Source organism: Marmota monax, unplaced genomic scaffold, assembly GCF_021218885.2.
Source record: "Marmota monax isolate L192 unplaced genomic scaffold, Marmota_monax_Labrador192_F-V1.1 WCK01_AAM20220418_F8-fsc00243, whole genome shotgun sequence".
Taxonomy (NCBI): Eukaryota; Metazoa; Chordata; class Mammalia; order Rodentia; family Sciuridae; genus Marmota; species Marmota monax.
This window is the reverse complement of record NW_026694604.1, coordinates 382,326-404,626: the sequence shown is the minus strand read 5'-3', so window position 1 is coordinate 404,626 and position 22,301 is coordinate 382,326. Positions and strand designations below refer to the sequence as shown.

Below are 22,301 nucleotides of genomic sequence, written 5' to 3'. Positions count from 1 at the left end.
CTTCCAGAGTTTCTGGCAACAAGCAGATACACAGTCCTGAGCTCATTTCCCACTACTCTCTTTTAAACACAGGGTAGAATATGGTGTATGTAATTCTGTTCCTGGCTTTTTTCATTTAGTAATGTATCTTCAAGATATTTCCATATTGGTATATAGAGACTTAGGCCATTCTTGGTTTGAAACGATTGCTTAGTATTTCATGGTATGCATGTACCATGGTTTATTTCACCAATCTTCTATTCATGGACATTTTGGTTGTTCCAAACTTTCACTATAATACAGTTGAGTATCCCTTATCTGAAATGCTTCAGACTAGAATTGCTTTGGAATTTTTTTTTTTAAAAGATTTTGGAATATTTGCATTTTTGTAATGAGATATCTTGAGGGGAGAACTCATGTGAAAACACAAAATTCATTTATGTTTCATATATATCTTACATGCATATTCTGAAGGTAATTTTATACAATATTTTTAGTTTGCCTGCCTTTGGCTGGTGACCCATGACATGAAGTCAGGTGTGGAATTTTCCACTTGTCAACACTTAAAAATTTTTGGATTTTTGGAGCATTTGTGGATTTCGGATTTTTAGAGTAGTGATGCTCAACCTGTACTCAACGAATAACTCTGTGCATTGTATTACTTCATGTGTGTGTGGACATTCCCTGTCTATGGTAGGCAGAATAATGATGTCCCAAATATGTCCATGTCCTAAGGCTTAGAACCTGTGGATATGCTATTTTACCTGGCAAGGGGGGGCGGGGTCAAGGTGGTTGATCAGCTGACCTCAAGGTAAAGAGATGCACCTAGATACCTGTGTGAACCAAATGTAATCACTTTAAATGTGAAAGGGGAAGTAGAATGGTAGTAGTGATGCAGATGGGGCTCCACCTCAACTGGCCATCAGTTGCTTTGAAGGTGGAAGGAGCCAGAAGCCAGGGAATGCAGGCAGCCTTGAGAAGCTGAAAAAATGAGAAAGCTCATTCTCCCTGAGAACCACTGGGAGGATGGCAGCCCTGCTGACACCTCGATTTTAGACCAGCGAGACCTGTTTTGTCCAAAACAGCGAGACCTGTTTTGTCTTCCTGGACTCCACAGTAATAAATCTGTGTTGTCATAAGGAACCGAGCATAGGCTAATTTGTTACAGAAACACTAGGAACACTCTCATGTTCACTCTTCCATCTCCTTGTCTCTTTTTGATGGACTCTGGGAGATTTCTTCAGCTTTGTCTTCTAACCACATTCTTGCATTTTTTAAAAAAATATGTTTTAGTTGTAGATAGACACAATATCTTGATTTATTTATTTTGAGGTGGTGCTGAGGATTGAACCTCACAGTGCAAGGCAGCAAGTACTTTACCACTGAGTCTCAACCCCTGATCCTGCATTTTTTTTTTTTTTTAAATGGCTGTCATGATTTAACTTCTTGTCCTGTTTCTTTGTTGAAGGATCCTGGTTTTTGTTTTTGGCCTCCACCTCACCCAGTCTTTGGTAGCACCCAAGACCCGTAGCTCTGAGCCTCTGGGGCTGCTGCCTACTGGTGCAGGCTCCCTTCTTGTCTCTCCCCGGAAGCAGCCCTCATCTGGGTTGAACTCCCTCAGCCCGGCTGGTGGAGTCCGCCACTCCATCTGTGTGCTGGGCTCTCAAAAATCTGAGCTGTCACTCTCTCTCCCAGTGTCTTTTGACATTGTGGCTTTGTTCCTTTCTGCTTTCCGGAAGCCTGGTCATTTCACCACATGTCAGAAATGGACATTTTCAGAAATCCACAATGCCTTCGTTTTCATTTTTAATGTGTGAGACAGTGGTGGGTCACTGTTCCTAGGCTTCAGAATTCACATAGCCTAAAAGGGTGGGCGGTGAAAAGTCTGGATCCCATCTTTGTCCCTTCTCTGTCCCCTCCTCTGTCAAGGGTAACTACTTTTAATAATTTCTTCTCTATTCTTCATGCTTTCTTTATATAAATGCAGGCAATTGTGGGTCTATGGTCATTGATACTTAACTGTATTCCTTTTCTATATTTCCTCTCCATCCCCTAAGTTAAGTAAAAGTAGTATTTTTCTGTTTTTATACTTGGCTTTTTTTTTTTTAATCCTCTCTTAAAATATGTCTTGGAAATCTTTATAGATTTACAGAAAGTTTCCGCATCTTCTTCTATAAATGTGCCAAATAGGTGTGTGAATTATGTTAAGTGTCCTGTTGATGGACTTTGGACTGGTTCATTCATATTCATTCATATTGCTATTACCAATATTGCTGTCCTAACACCTCAGGTAGATCATTTCCTACAGGTACAAGTTTGTAGGCAGGACCAATTCTCAGAATTGGGTAGCTTGGTCAGTGCGGTTTTGTTTGCTTTTGTTTTGTGGGGTGCTGGGGGTCCAATGCAGGGCCTAGTGTATGCTAGGCAAGCACTGGATCTGCATTTTTGACAAATACTATCAAATTTCCCTGCACAGGGGGTTGTAGAACATTTTCACTCCTTTCAGCAGTAAGAGAATGCTTGTTTCCTTATAACCCTCCAGTAAAATGTACTATAAAACCTTTGGATTTTTGCCAGTCTAGAGGGGGAAGTGAACAATACCAATTTCACACTCACACTGTGAGTGTGAGAGTGAGTTTGAGCCTCTTTTCATCTGTCTAAGGGTCCTTGTGGCTTCTTTTCTGTGAACTTTCTGTGCATATCCTTTGATTGTTTTTCAGATCGATTGGTGCAACAGTCCCCAACTTCTGCCAGTTGACTCTTCCAGTGGTCATATTGCCATGCAGAAGGTTTTTATGGTACTTTTTCTAGCTAGCCTACTTATCAATTGTTTCTTTTGTGACATTTGGATTTTGAGTCATTCACGAAAAACCTTTTTTACTCTAAGATTAAAAAGTATTTATCTTGTGTTTTCTACTAGCAATTTTAGATTTTTTACATTTAAATCTCCTGTTTGGAGTTCCATGATGCTCTGGAGAAAGAGAGAGAGAGAGATCCACTTCTTTCCCCAACCCCTAGAAGATACCAATTTGTACTAAGACTATCACTAATTGAAAAGTCCACTTAATTCCTTGCAATGCTATCAGATATTACATTTTTATGTTTGGGTCTATTTCTGAACTTTGATTTTTTTTTTTTTTTGTCTCATTGGCTTAAAGTCCCAACCTACAAATCCTGCCTTGATCTTTCTGGTGACTAGTCCCATCCTAAAGCTACGCAGGAGCTGTCATTTAGCATAGAAAAAGACACTATAACTTTTATGATTCCAAGGAGCAAACATCCTTACAATGTCACAGAAGCCATTTAAAGGTTTTAAGTCAAGAAGTAAGAGCATAACCTAGTGTACAAATGGAAATAGTTGCTCTGCTCTATGGAGAATGAGTAGACAGTAGATCCCAATGAGACTAAAAGTTGAAATTACATTTAGGAGGATGTTTCTGGGGCTCAGGTGCACAACAGTATTGACTGGATATTGACAGAGTGTTCCAGACATGTTTTGGAAGTAGAATTAGTAAGAATGACTTTTGGACTGGGTCTTGTGGGAAGAGAAAAGAAGAACAAAGATGAATTCCGAGCTGCCTGGTCCAGATGGGTGCAGAGGTTAGTAAATTATAGGCTGTGGTTCATATTCTGTCCAGGGCCTGTGTTTGTCTGACCTACAAGTTTTATAACTCTATGAATGGAAAAAAAAGAAGAGCAAGAATATGTGGCAGAGAGTATATGTGGCTCTATGAGACCTGCAAAGCTGGAACTATTTGCTTATCTAGTCCTTTACAGAAAAAGCTTGCTAACATCCCCATCAGTGGGTTTTGTTATTGTTCACTGAAATATAAAGTGCAAGAAGAGGGATATTTTTTAGTCACTTGGGAGGTGGGGAGAATCATTTATCTTTCCTGAAATGTTTGATTCTAGTTCTTGTAGAAAAGACATTGACCAAAGTCCCAACTGTGATTCTTATTTCCACTTATTGCATACTTAATTACAGATGTGCACTTTGAAATTTTTCAGAAGAAATGGGGTGAACATAGACTATATTGTGTGGCTACATAACATGGGGCTCCCTTTTATGGGAGATTTTGCCTGAGGGAGGGCTGCAGCATAAGGATTCAACTTAGGCTGAGAAGTGCTCTTTATTATTAAGAATTGGGAAGTATGACCTACTGATCTTTTATGATTCCACAGAATTCATTTCTTGCCCCACGTGACTCTTTTTCTCATTCTGTTATAAGCATGTCCGTTTTTCAGCTATGCCAGTGGAAAATGTCCTCCTGCCCTTTGGGGCCCTGATAATTGAGACTTGGGGTTTGGACCTTTGCAGCCTATTGCCGGAACTCTCTGGATGGCCAGTGGTACAGTTATGATGACAGCATGGTGGAACCCCTTCGAGAAGATGAGGTCAATACTCGAGGGGCTTACATCCTATTTTATCAGAAGCGAAACAGCATCCCTCCCTGGTCTGCCAGCAGCTCCATGAGAGGTGGGTACAACTGCTCGTTAGAAGAAGGCATTTGGGAAGTCACTGTAAGAATTGTGAAGGTGTTTAGTTGAGTATCCAGGACCAGGAAGATAGGCAGCTGCTATAAAAATTTGAGTCCCAGAGCCAGGTGTCATGAAACATGCGTGTAATCCCAGAGACTTAGGAGGCTAAGGCTGGAGGACCACATGTTTGAGGCCAGCTTCCTACAATTTAATGATTCAAAATAAAACTAAAAAGAGTTGAGGATATAGCTCAGTGGTATAATGCCCCTGGGTTCAATCCTTAGTTAAAAAAAAAAAAAAAAAACGTGTCTGAACCCCATAGGCCAATAGCCCACTTCTCAAGATGTGGAATAGATACATTGTAAATCAAGAAAGTGGGAAAGAGTAAGTATTTATTTGCAGGACTTTTTTTTTTTTTTTTTTTTGTACTGGGGATTGAATTCTGGGGCACTCGACCACTGAGCCACCTCCCCAGCCCTATTTTGTATTTTATTTAGAGACACAGTCTCACTGAGTTGCTTAGTGCTTCGCTTTTGCAGAGGCTGGCTTTGAACTCATGTTCTTCCTGCCTCAGCCTCCTGAGCCTCTGGGATTATAGGCGTGCACCACCACACCCGGCTTGTATGCAGGACTTGTGATACTTGGGGGGTGTGATTCCATTTTTCCTAATCTTGGTCATATCAAGCCAGATTAAATTAAACTGATGCCATGTAAACCTGATTAACCCTTAGAAAGGGAAGAGCTGTTAAAAGCGGTGCAGGACCTTTCTAGAAAATGTAGCTGTTCAATGGCACCCCAACAATTCATTTGTTAGCCTTAAACTTGCTTGAGAGTCTAGGGGGGAAAAGTGCCAAAGCTGACCCTTTTATGTGACCTGTTCCACTTTGCAAAGTGGCCATCCTTATCTTTGGTTCAAGAGAACACTTAAATTAAAAAAATAAAATAAAAAAAGTTAATCTGATTTTCAAAATATTGTTGGAAAATGACCGTATAAAACCAAGGGCCCTCAGCATGTCTGTGTAAACTCTAATGCAAGTCTTACTTCCATTTGTAGAAGGTAGACATTCAAAGAAGAATAAACACCATAAAAGAGATGGACAGATTTTCATACTTTTCAGCATAATAATATCTCCTCTAGATCAAAGGGTAGATAGGCATTCTTCATGCCCATTATAAAAGATTTGGTTTTCCTGAGGTTGGGGTATGCTCCTATAGTGTAGCTATTGTATGTTGACCTGTAGGAACTGGGGCCATGGGTCCTGGGGATAAAATGCAAGTATTTTAATACTCATCAGTACATTCTTCTTTTCTTTCTTTCTTTTTTTTTTTTTTTTTTTTTTGTGGTGCTAGTGATCAAACCTAGAGCTTTGGGCATGCCAGGCAAGAGCTTTACCAACTGAATGACCTCCTCATCTGTACTTTGCTTTCTGCGACCAAATTCCTCTCTCTGAACTTGGTCACATGTATCCCCACCACTGGTTTCCCCTCTGGTCATTCACTTTTCTATCTGTAGTTCTGCTCTGGGTCCATGGGGTTCCAGGGCTGAGTGGTAGGATTGGGTATCTGGGCATAGCAAGCTCCCCCTGGGCCCTGAAGGGAGGCTTTGGGTCCAGCCTCCACATGTCTGTGCTTCCTCCACAGGCTCCACCAGCTCCTCCTTGTCTGACCACTGGCTCCTGAGGCTCGGGAGCAACAATGGCCACAGCACGAGGGGAAGTCTTTTGTCCTGGAGTTCTGCCCCCTGCCCGTCCCTGGCTCAGGTGCCTGACTCTCCTGTCCTCCCAAACAGCCTCTGCCACCAGGAAAAGGGTATGTGGGTTCAATTTTGCTGACTTTCTTTTCATTTTATGTAACAACCATTGTCCCTTCTCTTTATGACAGTGTCGACATGGCCTCAAGTAGACAGTGTTATGAGAGTTTTATTCATCTCTTTTTTTTTAACATGGAGAAAAAGATTTTATTGCAACTGCTATGATGAATATTTTAGTCAGCACTTTCACCTCTTTGTTCATTTGTCAAATAGGATCTTCCACAACTTGTCTTTGCCTGCCTCTCACCTCCCATCCACAATCCTCCACCCAAAATACAGTGACCCTCCATTTCTCCAGGATGCATATTGGTCGATTCAACCAACCATGGATTGAAAATCTCTGGGGAAAAATTATGCTTGTACAAAACATGTACAGCATTTCATCTTGTCGTTGTTCCTAAGAAAACATACTGCAACATTTCTATAGCATTTACACTGTATTAGGCTTGATAATCTAGAGATGATTTAAAGTACTTGGGAGGATGTATATAGGTTACATGCAAATTCTTCACCATTTTACAAGGGTTTGAGCATTCAAGGATTTCATTATCTGCCGGGAGTCCCGAAACTAGTTCCCTGTGGAATGAATAGATGGCTCTAAATTCTTGCTCTGCTCCCATAGAACTTACTGTCCCACCTGGGGACAGTAACTAAGATGGCAATGTGATGTAAAGCAGAGATAAGAATAAACAATAAATAATCAAGAAATAAGATATGGAGGCAAAAGTGAAAGAGATGCAGAATCCTGTTCCCTAGGGTGAGTGGGGAAGACCTTTCTCAGAAAGTGACATCGAGTCAGAGAGGGTGACTCACGTGGAATTCTGGGAGTTTGCTTTGGGAGCGAGTGTGGGGTGTTGTGCGGGGCAGAAGAAAGCAGAGCTGTGGTCAGAGCAGAGTGAATGAGGAATTGGGAGGGATTGAAGGTGGACCGGAGCCGATCACGACAAACCTGTTGGACCTGATTCCAAAGGCAGTAAATTGGAGAGTTTTCCGCAGGGAAGAAATTGGTCCGGTTTATAGTGTTAAAAGTCTACTGTGCTGCTGTGTAAAGAATCCGTGGAAGAAGGGCGAGATTGGAAGGAAGGAAGGAAGAGGCCGGTTAGGAGGCTTTTGTGAGAGAACAGTGGCTTGGACTACTATTAGGGAAGGGAGGGCCAAGCTGTGGCTCTGTCTCGAAGTAGGGCTGGCAGGATTCATGGAGGATGGATGCAGGATCTAAGAGAATGACCCAGGGTGGCTCTTCAAGATATAATGAGGCTCTTGAAGATAAATAATGAGGTGAATAGTCACGTAGCCCATGAGATGGGAACGAGTTGGGTAGGAATAGAGTCAATTCTGGAGGGAAGTCCACTTCTTGGCAGGGTGATTTTTAGATTCCTCTAAGACATCCATATCAATGTAATAGCTTAAGAGTGGAGATAAGTATTTGAGAGTCATCAGCAAATGGATGGAATGGAAAGCCACACGGCTTGCTGAGCTCTTCTTGAGGAATAGCAGAGGTAGAAAGGAGTGGAGACTGAAGACCCAGCCTGGGAATTCTGCCCCCACTCGGGGTCAAGCAAAGGTGGAGAGGTCAGCAGAGAAACCAAGATGGAGCAGCCAGCCACATGGGAAGCTAGCCAGGGAAGTATGGCTCCCAGGTGCGGAAGAGTGACTCTTGCTAAAGGAAGTGGCTGTGCCTAATACTTTTGGGAGGCTGGGTAGTGTGAGGATGGGCAAGTGGCCATCAGGATGGAGGGTCCCCTGAGATACGCTGAGAGCATGTGCTTTGGGTTGGAGGAAATGGAAGCCTGGCCGCAATGGGTGGAGAAGAGCCTGGGGTCCTAGAAGTGACAGCCAGCATGGGCCATCCCTCAGTGTGATCAAGGGGCCAGTTGCAGCAGAGCAGGGGGCTGACTGTGGTTTTTGTTTGTTTTCTTTGCCAGGTGGGAAGTAACAGAGCGTGTTAGCATTCAGGGGATGCAGTCTAGAATCCTAGTGCAGGACAACAAGGGTATCATTACAGAAACAAAGTCATTCAGAACTTTGTATCCGTGTGTGTGTGTCCATGTGTCTGTGTGTGTGCACGTGCGTGTGTTTCTTCAACCTCTGTGCTCCTTCAGCCCTAAAGTGGTCACATTACATTTTTAGTTTTCTTACTTTCTATCATCTCCTAATTTAGGTTTTTAATATAAGATTTCAATAGAAACATAATATATAGAGATCACACATGGAAATATTAAATATACACTTGTGATGAGTATACATTACTATATAAACAGCAGGGTGTAAAAATACACTGCTTGTGTATTTTTACCTATTATATTTATAATATAATCATAACATGTATACCATATATATATATACACACACACACACACATAGTGATGTACACTAATCACAAGTGTGCCTCTGATGTGTTATTATAAAATAAACATAGATATGTACCAGGTTAAGAAATAGAAAATTCTAGGGGCTGGGGATGTGGCTCAAGTGGTAGCACGCTCGCCTGGCATGCGTGCGGCCCGGGTTCGATCCTCAGCACCACATACAAACAAAGATGTTGTGTCTGCCGAAAACTAAAAAATAAATATTTAAAAATAAAAAAAGAAATAGAAAATTCTAGAACTCCTCTCCCCCGGCTCTCTCTGTCATTGCCGTTTCCTGCTTCCATGGAGGTAGGCCTTTATTCTGGCAACTGACACCATAGATCAGTTTTTACCTGCATTTAAAACTTTGCAGAAAAGGCTCCTTTTGTGTAACATTTTTATTTGTGAGGTTTGTATGTTATGTATAGCAATAAATTTTCGTTTATTCTATCTGTAACTAAAAACAACTCGGATACATAGTTTTCTGCACAGAAGTTTCTCTGTATATGAGGGGAAGAGACTGTTGACTGTTATCAATAAAAGAGCAAATACAGGGATGTGGAAAAAAAGTGCAGAGGGCAAGGTAGAAGAACCACCTCCTCCTGTAGGTTCACCGAGGGGCTGGAAGCCTCCACAGAAGCTAGCCTGCTGTTGGGACCTGGAGAAATATGGCCTGATTGTTAAGAGAACAATCTTGAGTTATTACAGATGTATGGATTTTTGAGATATTTGTGGCTTCTCCGAAATCCCATGCATGTTTTACTGTGGAGCCTCCTTGGTGGACTAACTGGGCCCCAAGTGTCTGCTTCTTGGTAGATGGCACCATTGCATCCAAATTTCCCACATTGTAACAATAGGCCACATTTATTTATTCTATCATGATTCAATTTTGGGGTTGTTTTCAGATTGGAGCAAGTACGAACACAACAGCCTGCCTAAACTGGAAATTTGAAATCTGAAGTGTTCTAAAATCTGAAACTTCTTGAGTGCTGACTGATGCCCCAAGTGGAAAATTCCATACCATGAAATTTTTTCATGCACAGGATTATTTAAAATGTTCCATAAAATTACCTTTGGGTTGTGTGCATGAGGTATATGATATACTAAAGAATTTCATGTGTACACTTGGGTCCATCCCCAAGATATCTCATTATATCTATCCATATATATTTCAAAATCTGAAAAAATTCAACATCTGAAAATCTTCTGGGCCCAGGCATTTTGGATAAGGGATACTTAGGATACTTAGCCTGTACTGCTCTGACTATATTTGTTCATGCCTGTTTTTGTTTTTCTTTTGAAAACCTTTTGGTGCTGAGGATTGAACCCAGGTTGTTTTGCCATTGAGTTACACCCCCAACTCTTTTTATTTATTTATTTTTTTAATTTTGAGACAGGGTCTTGATAAGTTGCTAAGTTGTTGAGGCAATCCTCCTGCCTCAGCCTCCTGAGTCGCTGATTGTTCATGTCTTTTGGTGCATATATGTCTGCATTTCTATTGGGTGTATACCTAGGAGTGCAATCACTGGGACATAGTGTTTGCTTGCTACTTGTTTCTTTCTACTTTATGTTACCACTTTGTCAAGTACTCAACACAGTTCCTGGCATGTACCAGGCTCCTGTTACATTATTTATGAGTGAATAGATATGATAGAGTCTTCAAGCAACAAGATTATCATTGACTCCAACCCTCTGTTTTGTCATGGTTCATGTGTCATAGTTAGTTAATGTATTCCTCAGTATTTGGCATTCCGGCTGCCGCCTCTCACTACCCCTGCTAGGAGCATGCTCACACACTCTGGATTTGTCTGAGTTCCTCAGAGTCCCCTTCTGTGGCTTGCCCTGTCTGGGCATTTCTATTTCCTTTGTGTTTTCATGATTGCACACTGGGGGTAGTAGTGTCTATAACACTAGAGAGGTGCTCTTCGCTGTCAGCACTACTTGTGACAGGCTCTTAAGTCATCTCAGCTCCGAGGAAGTGTGTTGCCTGGGGTCCTTTCTCATTGCCTCCAAGGATAAATGCATGTGACACCCTCCCTATAAGGAAGCAATGACAAAGGGTGGCCCACCCCTGCAACGTGGGGCACAGCCCTAGCGACACAGACAGGGCTAGTGGAGGGACGGTAACTGTCCTGCAGCCTCCTGTAGGCATTTTAGTTCCATTACCCAAGTTAGCCTCCAAGTCCTTGGGAGAGATGAAATGACAGAAAGCTGAGACCCCGAAGGGAAAGTAACAAGCTCACCTCTAGAAAAATGACCCTGTTCCCCCTGGATGCCAGTCTTGGCTCTGAGGCTCTCAGATATCACTTTTGAATTAGGGTTTTCGACACTGCAAAAGGTTTGTTTCCAATGGAAGTTTCCCTTTGAATAAGATAGTGACAGATTTGAAACCTGTTTTGAGTCCTCAAAATGATTTTTTTAAAAAAAATCTATAGTCTTTTTTCTCTTATTATTAATACCCAACCTGAGCAAGACCTAAGTATCTAGCGCAGAGGTTTCCGACAGGGATTGGCACTACCTCCACTCTCCATCCACGTGGATTTGGAGATGCATGGGAGAGACTTTTTTTTCTTTTTGAAATAGGGTCTCACTCTGTTGTCCAGGCTGGATTTGAACTCACAGACTCAAGTGATCCTCCTACCTCAGTCTCCTGAGTTAGCAGAGTCTCCAGGCATGCACGGCTGTGCGAAATTGGAAGAGATCTTTTTTTTTTTTTTTTTTTTTTAACTGTCAAAATTAGTAGGGGCAATGCCTGGCCTTGAGTCCTGGGGGTGGGGGAGGATACTGAGTGTCCTCCAATGCCCAGAGATGGTCCTGTTCAGGAAACAGTTGCCCCTGCCACATGCCAGCAGTCCTCCATAGAGAAATCGTCTGGGATTGTCGTCTTTCCGGGAGCTCTTGCTATGGAATATTATAAAAAAGAAGGCATTTGAACGGAAATGAATGCATGTAAGTTTTATGACGCTGTCCCTTTATCAGGGCAGAGATGGGAGATGCTCTATAGGCACTAGAATATAAAAACATCTTACTTTTGCAATTATTAGGAAAACATGACCATGTGATACAGGGGTCCTTCCCAGAAGTCCCCTGTCAAGGGGCCCCTAATTTTCTCTGTGGCTGTCACTGGGCCTCAAAGGTTTGGTTTTTCTCTTTTCCAGTTCTTTTCAGGTAGCATTTCATTTCCTCTTTGATCTAGACTTGATCTGAGAGTTTCAAGTGTTTAGGATTGTTTGGTCACTTTTTTATTCTTTATTTTGTAATTTGGTGTAATTTTTTATTTTGTAATTCGGTGTAATTCTTTATTTTGTAATTTTGTAATTATGATCCAAGAACGTAGTTTTCAAAAGTTGTTCCCTCTTTGCGATCCAGTCCACGATTAGTATTTTGTCAACGTTCAAAGTACATATAAAACAACGTGCGTCCTCTACTTGAGAAATGTGAGCTTTGTATCCTAACTATGAAATTAGGCGAGTTGATCATTTATTTGGTTCCCTCTGTGTCTTTAGATTCAGCCTTCTCTAGGACGGCCTGTCAGGAAGGAGATACATTGAAACCTTCCTGTATTTTTAATCATGTACTGCTTGAATTTTTAATAATTTTTTTGCCTTAGATCGTTAGCTGCTTCATTATTAGGTGTCTACAAGTTTGTGACTGTTGGGTCTTTTTTTCCTTATATACAAATTATGCTTTTGAGCATTATATTGTTGCTTCTTTTCCTGCTTTAATGTTTTTGATATTAAATGCCACTTTGTTCAGGATGGAGCATCCTACCCCTTGGGTGGTAACCCTTTACTCTTACTTTGTGAACCTTCCTTTCTGAATTAGTTTAAAGTACTTCCTGGTCAGTTTTATGTTGTTGGACTTTTTGATTTGTTTGATGTCAACATATCAGAGTCAGTCTTGTTTTCTTGCTTGATTGTTTCCTTGTGGTGCTGGGGATGAAACTCAGGGCCTCACGCGTGCTAGGTAAATGCTCTGCCACTGAGCTGTACCCCAGCCCCAGCGTCTGTCTTATAATTGGAAATTCAGTCCGTTCCTACTCAGTGTAACAACTGCAAATTTTGATTTCATTCATTTAATTTAAATTTTTTTTTCATTTTTCTCTTTCTCTTATTTTGGTTGATTGGATCATGTTGCTGCTTGATCCCTCTTCCCCTTGCTGATTTGGAAGTTCTGCCTGACTTTCCCCACCTTGTAATGTGCTGCTTTCTCAATATTTATAATTAGCCACATTTTCCTGCAATTCGATGGCATTCAATCTCATCTCTGCCTTCTCTCCCCGCCCCAATAAGGTGAGCAGATATAATACTTCTGTTATTCTTCTTTTCCCTTTGAAATGTTTTCTTGTGTTCCCTCTGGTCTGTTTGGGGGAACAAGTCCCCTCAGACTCCCCAGGTTTTCATGAAATAGTGCTCTCTTTTCCAGACTGTTAACCAGCATTCCTGCCGGAACCACCCTGACTCAGCTTAAGGTGCTAGTCCCAGACATGGGCCTTCCCCATGTAGGGTGGATGGTTCATGGATCCACCGTACACGGTGGGAGGGTTTTCCCTTCATCACCCTCTGTCTTGAGGTCTTGGTCCTGCTTCCTTAGCGCTTGGTCAGAGCCCTCTTTCGGGCTGTGTTTTAAAGCCTTGCATAGACCGGCTGCAGGAGGGCTGGGCTGGGGTGCTTTTTTTGCAGGCCTCTGTAGCTGGTTTTCCCACGGTCTCCCTGGCCCCAGGGTGGCAGGTGAGAAATACAAGCTGTTCTCTTTCATGTGTCACTTGTTCTTTCTGGCTGGAAAGAGTCTCTCTTTGACCTTGGAGTTCAGAAATTCTAGTAGCATATGCCTATCTAGATCTGAGGATGCCTTTCCTTCTACAGACTCAACCTTTATTTAGGGGCATTTTTTTTTTTATTAAGTTATCATCTCTCTTGCTTTTCAGATGCGTCGGTTTGCCTGTTGGGTCTTCTGGATCCATCTTCTCATTCTCCTGCTCTTTCTCTACTACTTCTTTGTCATTTGGCTCTTGCACTGTGAGATCTTTCTTTTCCATTTCTTCCTGGTCATTCATCGAAGGCTTGACCGTGATCCTGCACCCCTTCATTGATTGAATTTTTGAATCTCCAAGGTCGGGGCTGGGGATGTGGCTCAAGCGGTAGCGCGCTCGCCTGGCATGTGTGCGGCCCGGGTTCGATCCTCAGCACCACATACAAAGAAAAATGTTGTGTCCGCCGATAATTAAAAAAAAAAAAAAAGAAGTGTAGGTGGTCCGGAGGCTGAGGCACCAAAATAGGGCTGGGGATGTGGCTCAAGCGGTAGCGCGCTCGCCTGGCATGCGTGCAACTCAGTGAGACCTTGTCTCTAAATAAAATACAAAATATTTAAAAAAAAAATAAAAAAATAAATCTCCAAGGTCACGTTTTTCCGACCCTGGTGTTCCTACTTGAATCGGATTGAAGTTCATCGGTTGTTTTCAGTTGTGTCTGTTTCCTCCGGTGGCTTATTTCATGAGCAGCCTGTTCTAACTGTGTTCTGTTTTTTCTCCATCACTGATTGCTGGACTCTGGGCATATGTGGTGTTATTTTCTGTTTCTGCCCCACAAGGCTCTGCCCTGCCCTCTTTGGGATGGCGGAGATTCTTGGAGTGTTGGAAGGGGCAGGAACTTGGCTCCCAAAGGCTGGTGGCCTGCCTGCTGGTCTTTCTTCTTCCAGCCTCATACTGGTGGCTCAATTTTTTTTTTTTTTTTTGAACCAGGGATTGAACCCAGGTGTGCTCAACCACTGAGCCTGACCTTCTTTTGAATTATATTTAGAGACAGGGTCTTGCTGACTTACTTAGGGCCTCTCTAAGTGGCTGAGGCTGGCTTTGAACTTACTCCTGCCTCAGCCTCCCGAGCCACTGGGATTATAAGTGTGCACCACCATGCCCGTCCTGGTGGCTCGATTTTTGTGACAGAGACATCTCCGCTTATCTGTGTAACTCCATCCTACCTTTTACAGGAGTGGAAGGAAGTTTGGGGTTAGATTTGCCCTGGGTTGCACTCCAACTTCCATGCACAAATGAAAAGGAACTTGGGAGGAAATTGTAAAGATCACAAATAAAATAAAAACCAACAAACCTAGTGACAGAGAGTTCCTGTAATTTTTTTTTTAAAACTCGGGGGCACTCAACCACTGAGCCACATCCCCAGCCCTATTTTGTATTTTATTGAGAGACAGGGTCTCACTGAGTTGCTTAGCACCCTGATTTTGCTGAGGCTGGCTTTGAACTTGTGATCCTCCTGCCTCAGCCTCCTGAGCTGCTGGGATTACGGGCATGCGCCACCACACCCAGCCTATAATTGTTTTTGACACCAAAGCCAGAGACAGTGATATCTCCAAATATAGACTGGAGCTAAAAGAATTTGAGGCCAGCCTCAGCAACTTAGCAAGACCCTGTCTCAAAATTAAAAACAAAAAAGGACTGGGGATGTAGTTCGGTGGTAGAGTGCCCTGAGCTTAACCCCCAGTTCAGGGTGGGTGTAGGGGAGAAGAAGTTAGGGATCCCTAATGGGTGCCCTTTGGTTCTACTTCCAGCCATACTTGTCTCTATGCTGCTTCCCTGACCCACAGAGCTTGCCTCTGCCTCAGGGCCTTTGCACTCACTGCTCCCTCTGCCTGGATCCTCTTTTCCCAGATCTCCATGTGTCTCCTCCTTCCCTCTTTTAGGTCTCCCCTCCAATCTCACTCCTCACCCACTCGTCACCCTTGTTACCCTACCTCATTCTCCATTGCAGCACTTCCCACGACACTACTTTAAGTCATACATTTTTGCTTTCTGTCCAACCCTCTAAGGACAGGAACGTCATCTTTCTTTCCCCTCAGCAGTATCCCCAGAACTGAAAACCATCCCTGGCACACAGTAAGCGCTCATGAGATGTTTTTTGAATGCATCACTGGACGGATGGAGGAGGCACAGTGGAAGTCCTTAGAGAGACTGAAAGCATTTGACCTGTCATCACGGCCTAAGGATGGGGAGAGGAGGTTCCCCCAGGGAATGTGAGCTCAGACTGCTGCCTCACTTTGCAGGCCAAGGGTGGAAAGTCACAGAGGAATCCAGGTGACCACACACAGACAGGGGCAGAGGTGGCCTTTCTTGGAGCAGCCTTTGACAGCTCCAGAGCTGCCGTGGGGGGGTTCAGGCTGTGCCGTCCTCTGCTCCTGCACCCTCTGTGTGCATGGGGCTCTGAGGGGCCCCAGGGAGCTCAGCCTGTAGACAATGGAGCTTCTATAACCTTCAGGAAGATTGAACTGTTTATATCCTTAAAGCAGCTTAAGACTTAAGACTGCCCTGATTCTCAGGCCAGACAGGCTGGAAATAACCAAATCCACAGGCTTGGGGAGGGGATGGGGTGGAGTGGGTGAGAGTCAGAGCTCAGGTTTCCCAGAGCACCATCCCTCCCTTTAGCTGCCAGCCTCCAGAAGGCCCATCTCCCCAGGGGACTTCAGGACACGCGTCCACCCCAGCTAAGAAGTGGGAGCCCGCCCCAGCATGGGTCCTCTCTGGTTCCCATCCCTCCCTGTGCTGCCCAGATCCTGTTATAATAGTACAATAAATAGAATGGAAGGAAACCAAGGTGGGGTGCTCCTTCACCGCCTGGAAGAGGAGAAGCGATTCTGTAGGCAGATTCCTCGGGCTCCCGTGGTCCCTGAGCCATGTAGGGCAGGCGTTGATGTCAGCCCTGGCCTGGGGCCCTTTCATACCAGGAAGAAGGGAAGGACAGCTATTTAGGGCAGCTGCCAAGTCCCCTAGCCACCTGCCAGGGCTCCAGGCGATGTTCTCACATTGTGAAAGGCGGAAAGTCGCAGCTGTGTCCTCTCACAAAGCTCCCCTTTCTGCTCTTCCCACGGCTGTGTAAGAGGGGAGGAGAAAAAAAAAAGAAAAGAAAAAAGTTCACATCCTACATCTCGGGCTCCACAACAATTTTTTTTTTTTTTAATCTTTCTGGAGGTCTGGGAATTTAATGATGGAGCACCAAGGTCAATCCAAACTGAAATGACAAAGTATTTGGGGTGAAATCATGTCTATTCTTGGCTAATGTTAAAGAAATGCTTTTGCTTTTATTTATTTATTTTTTTTTTCAAAATCTATCAAAAATGGTCTAAGAAAAACCCGACAGGTAAGACTCCTAGGGGAAACCTCTGAGATGCATTCTAGCTCCTCCTGGGGTTAGTAATGAGCTTCTCCTTCTTCCGTCTCTCCAGCCATTTCTTTTTTTCTGTTTCCTTTTTTGGTAATCAGGGATTGAATGACTGCTGAGCAACATCCCCAGTCTTTTTCATTTTTTTTTTTTTTTTTTTTTTTTTTTTTTAAATTTTGAGACAGGGTCTCACCATCTCGCTTAGGGCCTCTCTAAGTTGCTGGGGCTGGCTTTGAACTTGCAATCCTCCCACGTCAGTCTCCCTCATAGCCGGGATTAAAGGCATGGGCCTCCGCGCCCGACGGCTCTCTGATCATTTCGTCTTGGGCTGCGGGGTCGGTGGGCAGTTGGCTTCCTCCACCTGTATTCACCGTGACCCTGTGGTTCCCTCTGAGCTGTTACCTGTGCCCCTGTAAGTGTCAGGTGTGGGCATGTGAAGACATGCAAACATGGATGCAGAGACAGATTCCAGGAACAAGGTGTGGCAGGACTGTAGGACTGACTGCTCGGTGACAGGACCCTTCCCATGAAGCACACTGAGTTGACAGGCTGGTTGGGCTACCGATGGGCGGAGCGGGGGCGGGGGGGTTGCTTTTTGTGGTCACGGTGCGTGTTTGCTTTTGGAGATGTTCTCTGCTGAGTCCATTTGGGCTGCTCCATCAGTACACCATAGGCTGGGGCTTAACAGCAACAGAAATTTATTCCTTGTGGATCTGTAGCCTGGAAGTCTGAGATCCGGTACCAACCTGGTCAGTTCTGGTGAGGGCCTCTTCCAATTTGCGGTTGGCTTCTTGTCATATCTAGATCCGGCAGAAAGAGATCTAATTAGCTCTTTCCTTTCTCCCCTTTGTAGTACTGGGGGTTGAACCCAAGGGTGCTGTACTACTGAACTATCCCCGGTTCTTTTTTTTTTTTTTTTTTTTTTAATTTTAAGACAGGGTCTCACTAAATTGCCTAGGATGGCCTCCTACTTGCAATTCTCTAATTTCCATCTCCCAAGTTGCTAAGATTGCAGGCTAGCTCTTTCTTATCTTTTCCTTTTCTTTAAAAAAAATTTTTTTTTTCTTTTTTGGTATACAGGTGAACCCAGGGGCACTTTTACCACTGAGCTATACCCCCAGCCCTTTTTATTTTGAGACAAGGGTTTTGTTCAGTTGCTGAGGCTGGCCTCAAACTTGTGATCCTCCTGCTTCAGCCTCCTGAGTTGCTGGAATTTCAGGTGTGTGTGCACCATCAAGCCAGATTAGCTCTTTCTTATCTTTTCTTTAAGGGTGCTATTCCAAGAGCCCTCCTTTCGTCATCTAATCACCTCCTGAAGGCCCCACATTCTTATATCATCATCACCTTGTGGCATAGGGTTTCCACATGAGAATTTTTTTTGGAGGGACTCAAACCGTTAGTCTGTAACACCATCATCCATGATGAAGCAGCACATTGGTAGTGGCCGGCTGTGGGTGAAAGGCTTGACTGACAACCTTTTCTCAATGCACTTGACTCTCCTTGTGCCATGTGGATTTTGTGTTTCACTTGATTTCTTTCTCAGCGATTGCAGGCATCATGTAAATCAAGACATTTTGATGGTACAGTGACGGATGACTGGGAATTTCTTAAGAAAAAATATACAGTGTTGGTTGTATATATGTTCCCTGTAGAAATGCTGGTATTTGGGAAAGAATAAAGAAGACAATCAGTTATACACAGCACCCTAAAGCTCCGCCTCACCTTGTTATTTGCAGTGTCTGTTTCTTATCCTTGCTTGGTATGTTTTTTACCTGCACATGTAATACATAAGCACCTATGTATATTTTTGCAAGTTGGATTATGCTGGCTTTTAAAGACTATTTCTTACTTAACATTGCTTCAAAAATGTCTTCACAGCTATATACAGATATTGCAAAATACAACACAGTGCTGATAAAATTAAACACAGATTTAAAAAAAAAAAAAATCCTTTTTAGCCCAGAGTGGGATATCTGAGATTCTTGCATTTGAAAGGTACAAGTACCTAATTTGACCTGAAAAGGCAGAGACATGTGCTGAGCATTTCTGTTTCATGGGCGCATTTGAGGATGGATGGAAAGGATGTTAAATCTTAGTGCTGGTTGCCTCTAAGACTGTACTTTATCAGGACCCTCTTCTGCCAGGGACATGATGCAGCTGGCCCTCCAGATTATTGGGTTTCATTCAGTCAGTAGATTCAATCAGCTGTGGATTGAAAATAACTTTTTAAACAATTTATCTCTAGTTGGGTGTGGTGACGCATGCCTGTAATTCCTGTGGCTCAGGAGACTGGCAGGAGGATCACAAGTTCAAAGTGAGCCTTAACAACTTAGTGAGACCCTAAACAACTCAGTGAGACCCTGTCTGTAAATAAAATACAAAAAAAAAAAGGGCTAGGAGTGTGCTCAATGGTTAAGCACCCCTGGGTTTAATCCCCGGTACCAAAAAAAAAAAAGGTTTTTGTCTCTATTGAACAGGTCATGTACAGACAATTTTTTCTTATTATGACTCCCTAAATGATAGAGCATTTATATGACATTTACATTGTATTAGATATTATAAGTAATCTAGAGATGATTTAAAGTATATGGGAGGATGCTCCTGGGTTATATGCAAACACCAAAATAATGTGCTGTTTCGTAGAAGGGATTGAACATCTGTAGGTTTTGCAGAAGGTCCTGGAAGTAATCCCAGGCTTTCTCTGTGGCTTCAAAGGTGTGGATAGATTCCGTGGAACCGTGTATGAAACCATTGGCCTTCCCTGAGGGGAGGAACCCTGTGTGTCTTGCTCACTGCTGTCTCCCTAGTGCCTTGTCCAGCACCTGGGGCTTCAGAGGTGTTCCATGTCTGCCAGGTGAATGGCATTGCAGTCCGCACCCTTTTGCAGCCGGAGGGTTATTTGGGCACTCATGGTCTTGGTGTCTCTTTCAGGTGGACTGGAGTCCAGCTCTTTGGTTCGAGGTGTTCCTGGCAGAAGCATCAGCATGAAGGTGCCCACCCCTTCTCGAGCCAAGCAGGGGCCCTTCAAGACCATGCCTCTCCGCTGGTCCTTGGGCCCCAGGGAGAAACGCCCTGGTCCATCTGTCGAGCTGGTGGAGTACTTGGAGTCCAGACGAAGACCTCGATCCACCAGCCAGTCCATCGTGCCGCTGCTGACGGGCGCTGCTGGGGGGGAAGAAAAATCAGCGTCACCAAGGTCAAACGTCACCCTTTCTGCTAAAGGTGAAGACAGTGGCCGAGCCAGTGGGAGAGGACTAGCTGAGGCGCCTTGTCCCTCAGGCCACCCCAACCACCATCCTGCCCCTGGATTCTCCGATGGTCTTAACACAGCCAGGACACTAAAGGAAAATGCAAGCCAGGATATCAGGCTTCCCAAAAAGTTTGACCTGCCCCTCACTGTGACGCCCTCAATTAACAATGAGAAAGTGTCCCGCGCAGAGGGCCAGAAGACCATGAACTGGAAGGGAAGTGGCCAGGTGAGAAGCCAGAGCAGCCCACCCTCTCCCTCTGTAGGATTGTTTAGGAATAGTAAGGACAGTGGCCAAGGCACCTTGCCCAAGATGAGGGCCACTGGGGAGGAAAGGTCCTCTGAGAAAGACAGACTCCCGCAGGGCACGTTCACCCTCCTGAGGTCTATGTTTTGGAAGAAGGGAAATAGGAAGACTGACAGGACTGGAGGCTCCCCACCGCTACCCCCAGTCTCCCACGGGAGTGGCAGGCTGAGCCCTGCTGTGGACAAGCAGGCTCAGAGCCCTTCTCCTGCCCTGAGGATGCAGGACAGCCTGGCCAGGGGCCTGGGCAGCTACCTCGAGAGGGACGTCCGATCGGCGCCTAGCTCTCTCCACCTCCCTCGCAAAGCCACCAGGCCCCCGAGAACCAATGCCACTGGCACCGCACAGAGGAGCATTCTTGGGGATCAGACTTCTTATGGCACCTTGCAAAAGGTGAAATACCATACTCTCTCTTTAGGTCGGAAAAAAACTTTACCAGAATCTAGCTTCTGATGGAATATTTCAGTATTGCATGAAACTGGTTTTCTTGGGACTTTGCACTGAGCATATATCTGTAGGCAGCCTGTGTTCAGAGTGGGCTTTTAGGAATCCAGTTGTCTTGTGATCTCTGAAAAAGAAATTCTTTTTTTTTTTTTTTAAGTTGCCATAACAACTCCTAGCACCTCATATCCAAATGCCCTACTGTATGGCTGGTTGCTTTGATGTCGTCTGGCCACTAGAGGATGCTGTTGGGCTAACATTACCGTGTCCATGCAAGAACTGGTATTTCCTTTAAAATAAAATTCCAGGGCCTGAGGAACTGTGTTACAAAGAATCCTCTGTGTCCGATCAAATCTTGTCAGTGGTTTTCCCTTCTCCTTTCTTTTCTATTTTGAAATAGTGAACTTCCAAGGAAAATTGTTTCCTTTGAGTGCTTCTCTGGGATAAGTGTTAAAGATGTTGAAAAAGAGAGAAAAAAGTGATCATGATAATTAAGCAAGATTCTAGGAGGGATGGAAGAGAGATGATTGATATTTTAGAAGAGTATTTAATATATAATGAAATAATTGTATTAAAGTTTTTCAAGGTATTTTAAAAATGTAACTATTTTGATACCAGGAAAAAAAAGGAAGTTTTTTTTTTTTTAAAGTATGAGATCTATGTACAATTTTAATAAAATTGTGTCGGTGAAACATGCAAATGGATTTCTGAATTATTCAAATTTGATAAAGGACTTCGTTTCTTTCCTGCTGCATAAACTTGTCTCATTGCTGTGTCTATTAGAAAGTTGTTACTTGAGTTCTTTCTGAAAATTTAAAAGTGCTAGTAATTAAAAGGATGTGCTCTTTTCTAAAGAAGTAGAGCTCTCGGGATGCTTGCTGTCTTGGGGGGACTTGTATTTGCCGGTATCTGAGAGTCTGGGCCTGCCTCAATGAACCATGTGTTCTCTAAAGCTTTGCACATTTTTAGTAGCTATTTTTCAAATATCCTATCATTTCTAAGAAGCTGCTAACCCTGGGGGCTCCATAAAAAGGACAACTCATCTTGCTTTTTTTTAATATTTATTTTTTAGTTGTAGTTGGACACAATACATTTATTTTCCTTATTTTTATGTGGTGCTGAGGATAGAACCTAGGGCCTTGCATGTGCTAGGCGAGCGGTCCGCCGCTGAGCCACAACCCCAGCCCCAAAGACGACTCATCTTTCATCTGAGCAACAGGACAGAAAGATCCGGAGAGAATAGAAGAAGCAGAAGTTCCAGCCTCCTGACACCAGAGGGCGCTGGGTATTCCTGTAGGCCTGTGTGTTTGCATTCTGCAGGAAGTCCATGTTTCTTCAAGCCTTCGGTTGTAGTCTTGGTCAATGTGATGGAGGTCATGATTGTCCAAGTGATAGGAGTTTAGCAATCTTCTTGCTTTATCAGGTTCTTTCTTTTCTATTGCTCTTCCAAGCAGTTGCTTCCACACTTTGAGTTCTACCGTACCTTCTTTGTCCGCTAAGAAATTGCAATTTACTCACGTACCTCAGG

At 43.7% G+C, this 22,301-nt stretch overlaps 1 protein-coding gene across 2 annotated transcripts in view; it reads left to right on the top strand.

Moving 5' to 3' along the window:
- Usp43 (ubiquitin specific peptidase 43) overlaps positions 1–21,966 on the top strand; it is an 80,662-nt gene extending 58,696 nt beyond the window's left edge. Inside the window, exons 13-15 of one of the 2 annotated variants that reach the window (XM_046422220.2) lie at positions 4,298–4,456; positions 6,100–6,267; positions 19,713–21,966. In XM_046422220.2, coding sequence (XP_046278176.1) covers positions 4,298–4,456; positions 6,100–6,267; positions 19,713–20,785 — 1,400 coding nt within the window. In that variant the 3' untranslated portion in view covers positions 20,786–21,966. The remainder of the gene's footprint in view (positions 1–4,297; positions 4,457–6,099; positions 6,268–19,712) is intronic. The other variant, XM_046422219.2, reaches the window with a different exon arrangement.
- The last annotated feature ends 335 nt before the right edge of the window (positions 21,967–22,301 follow it).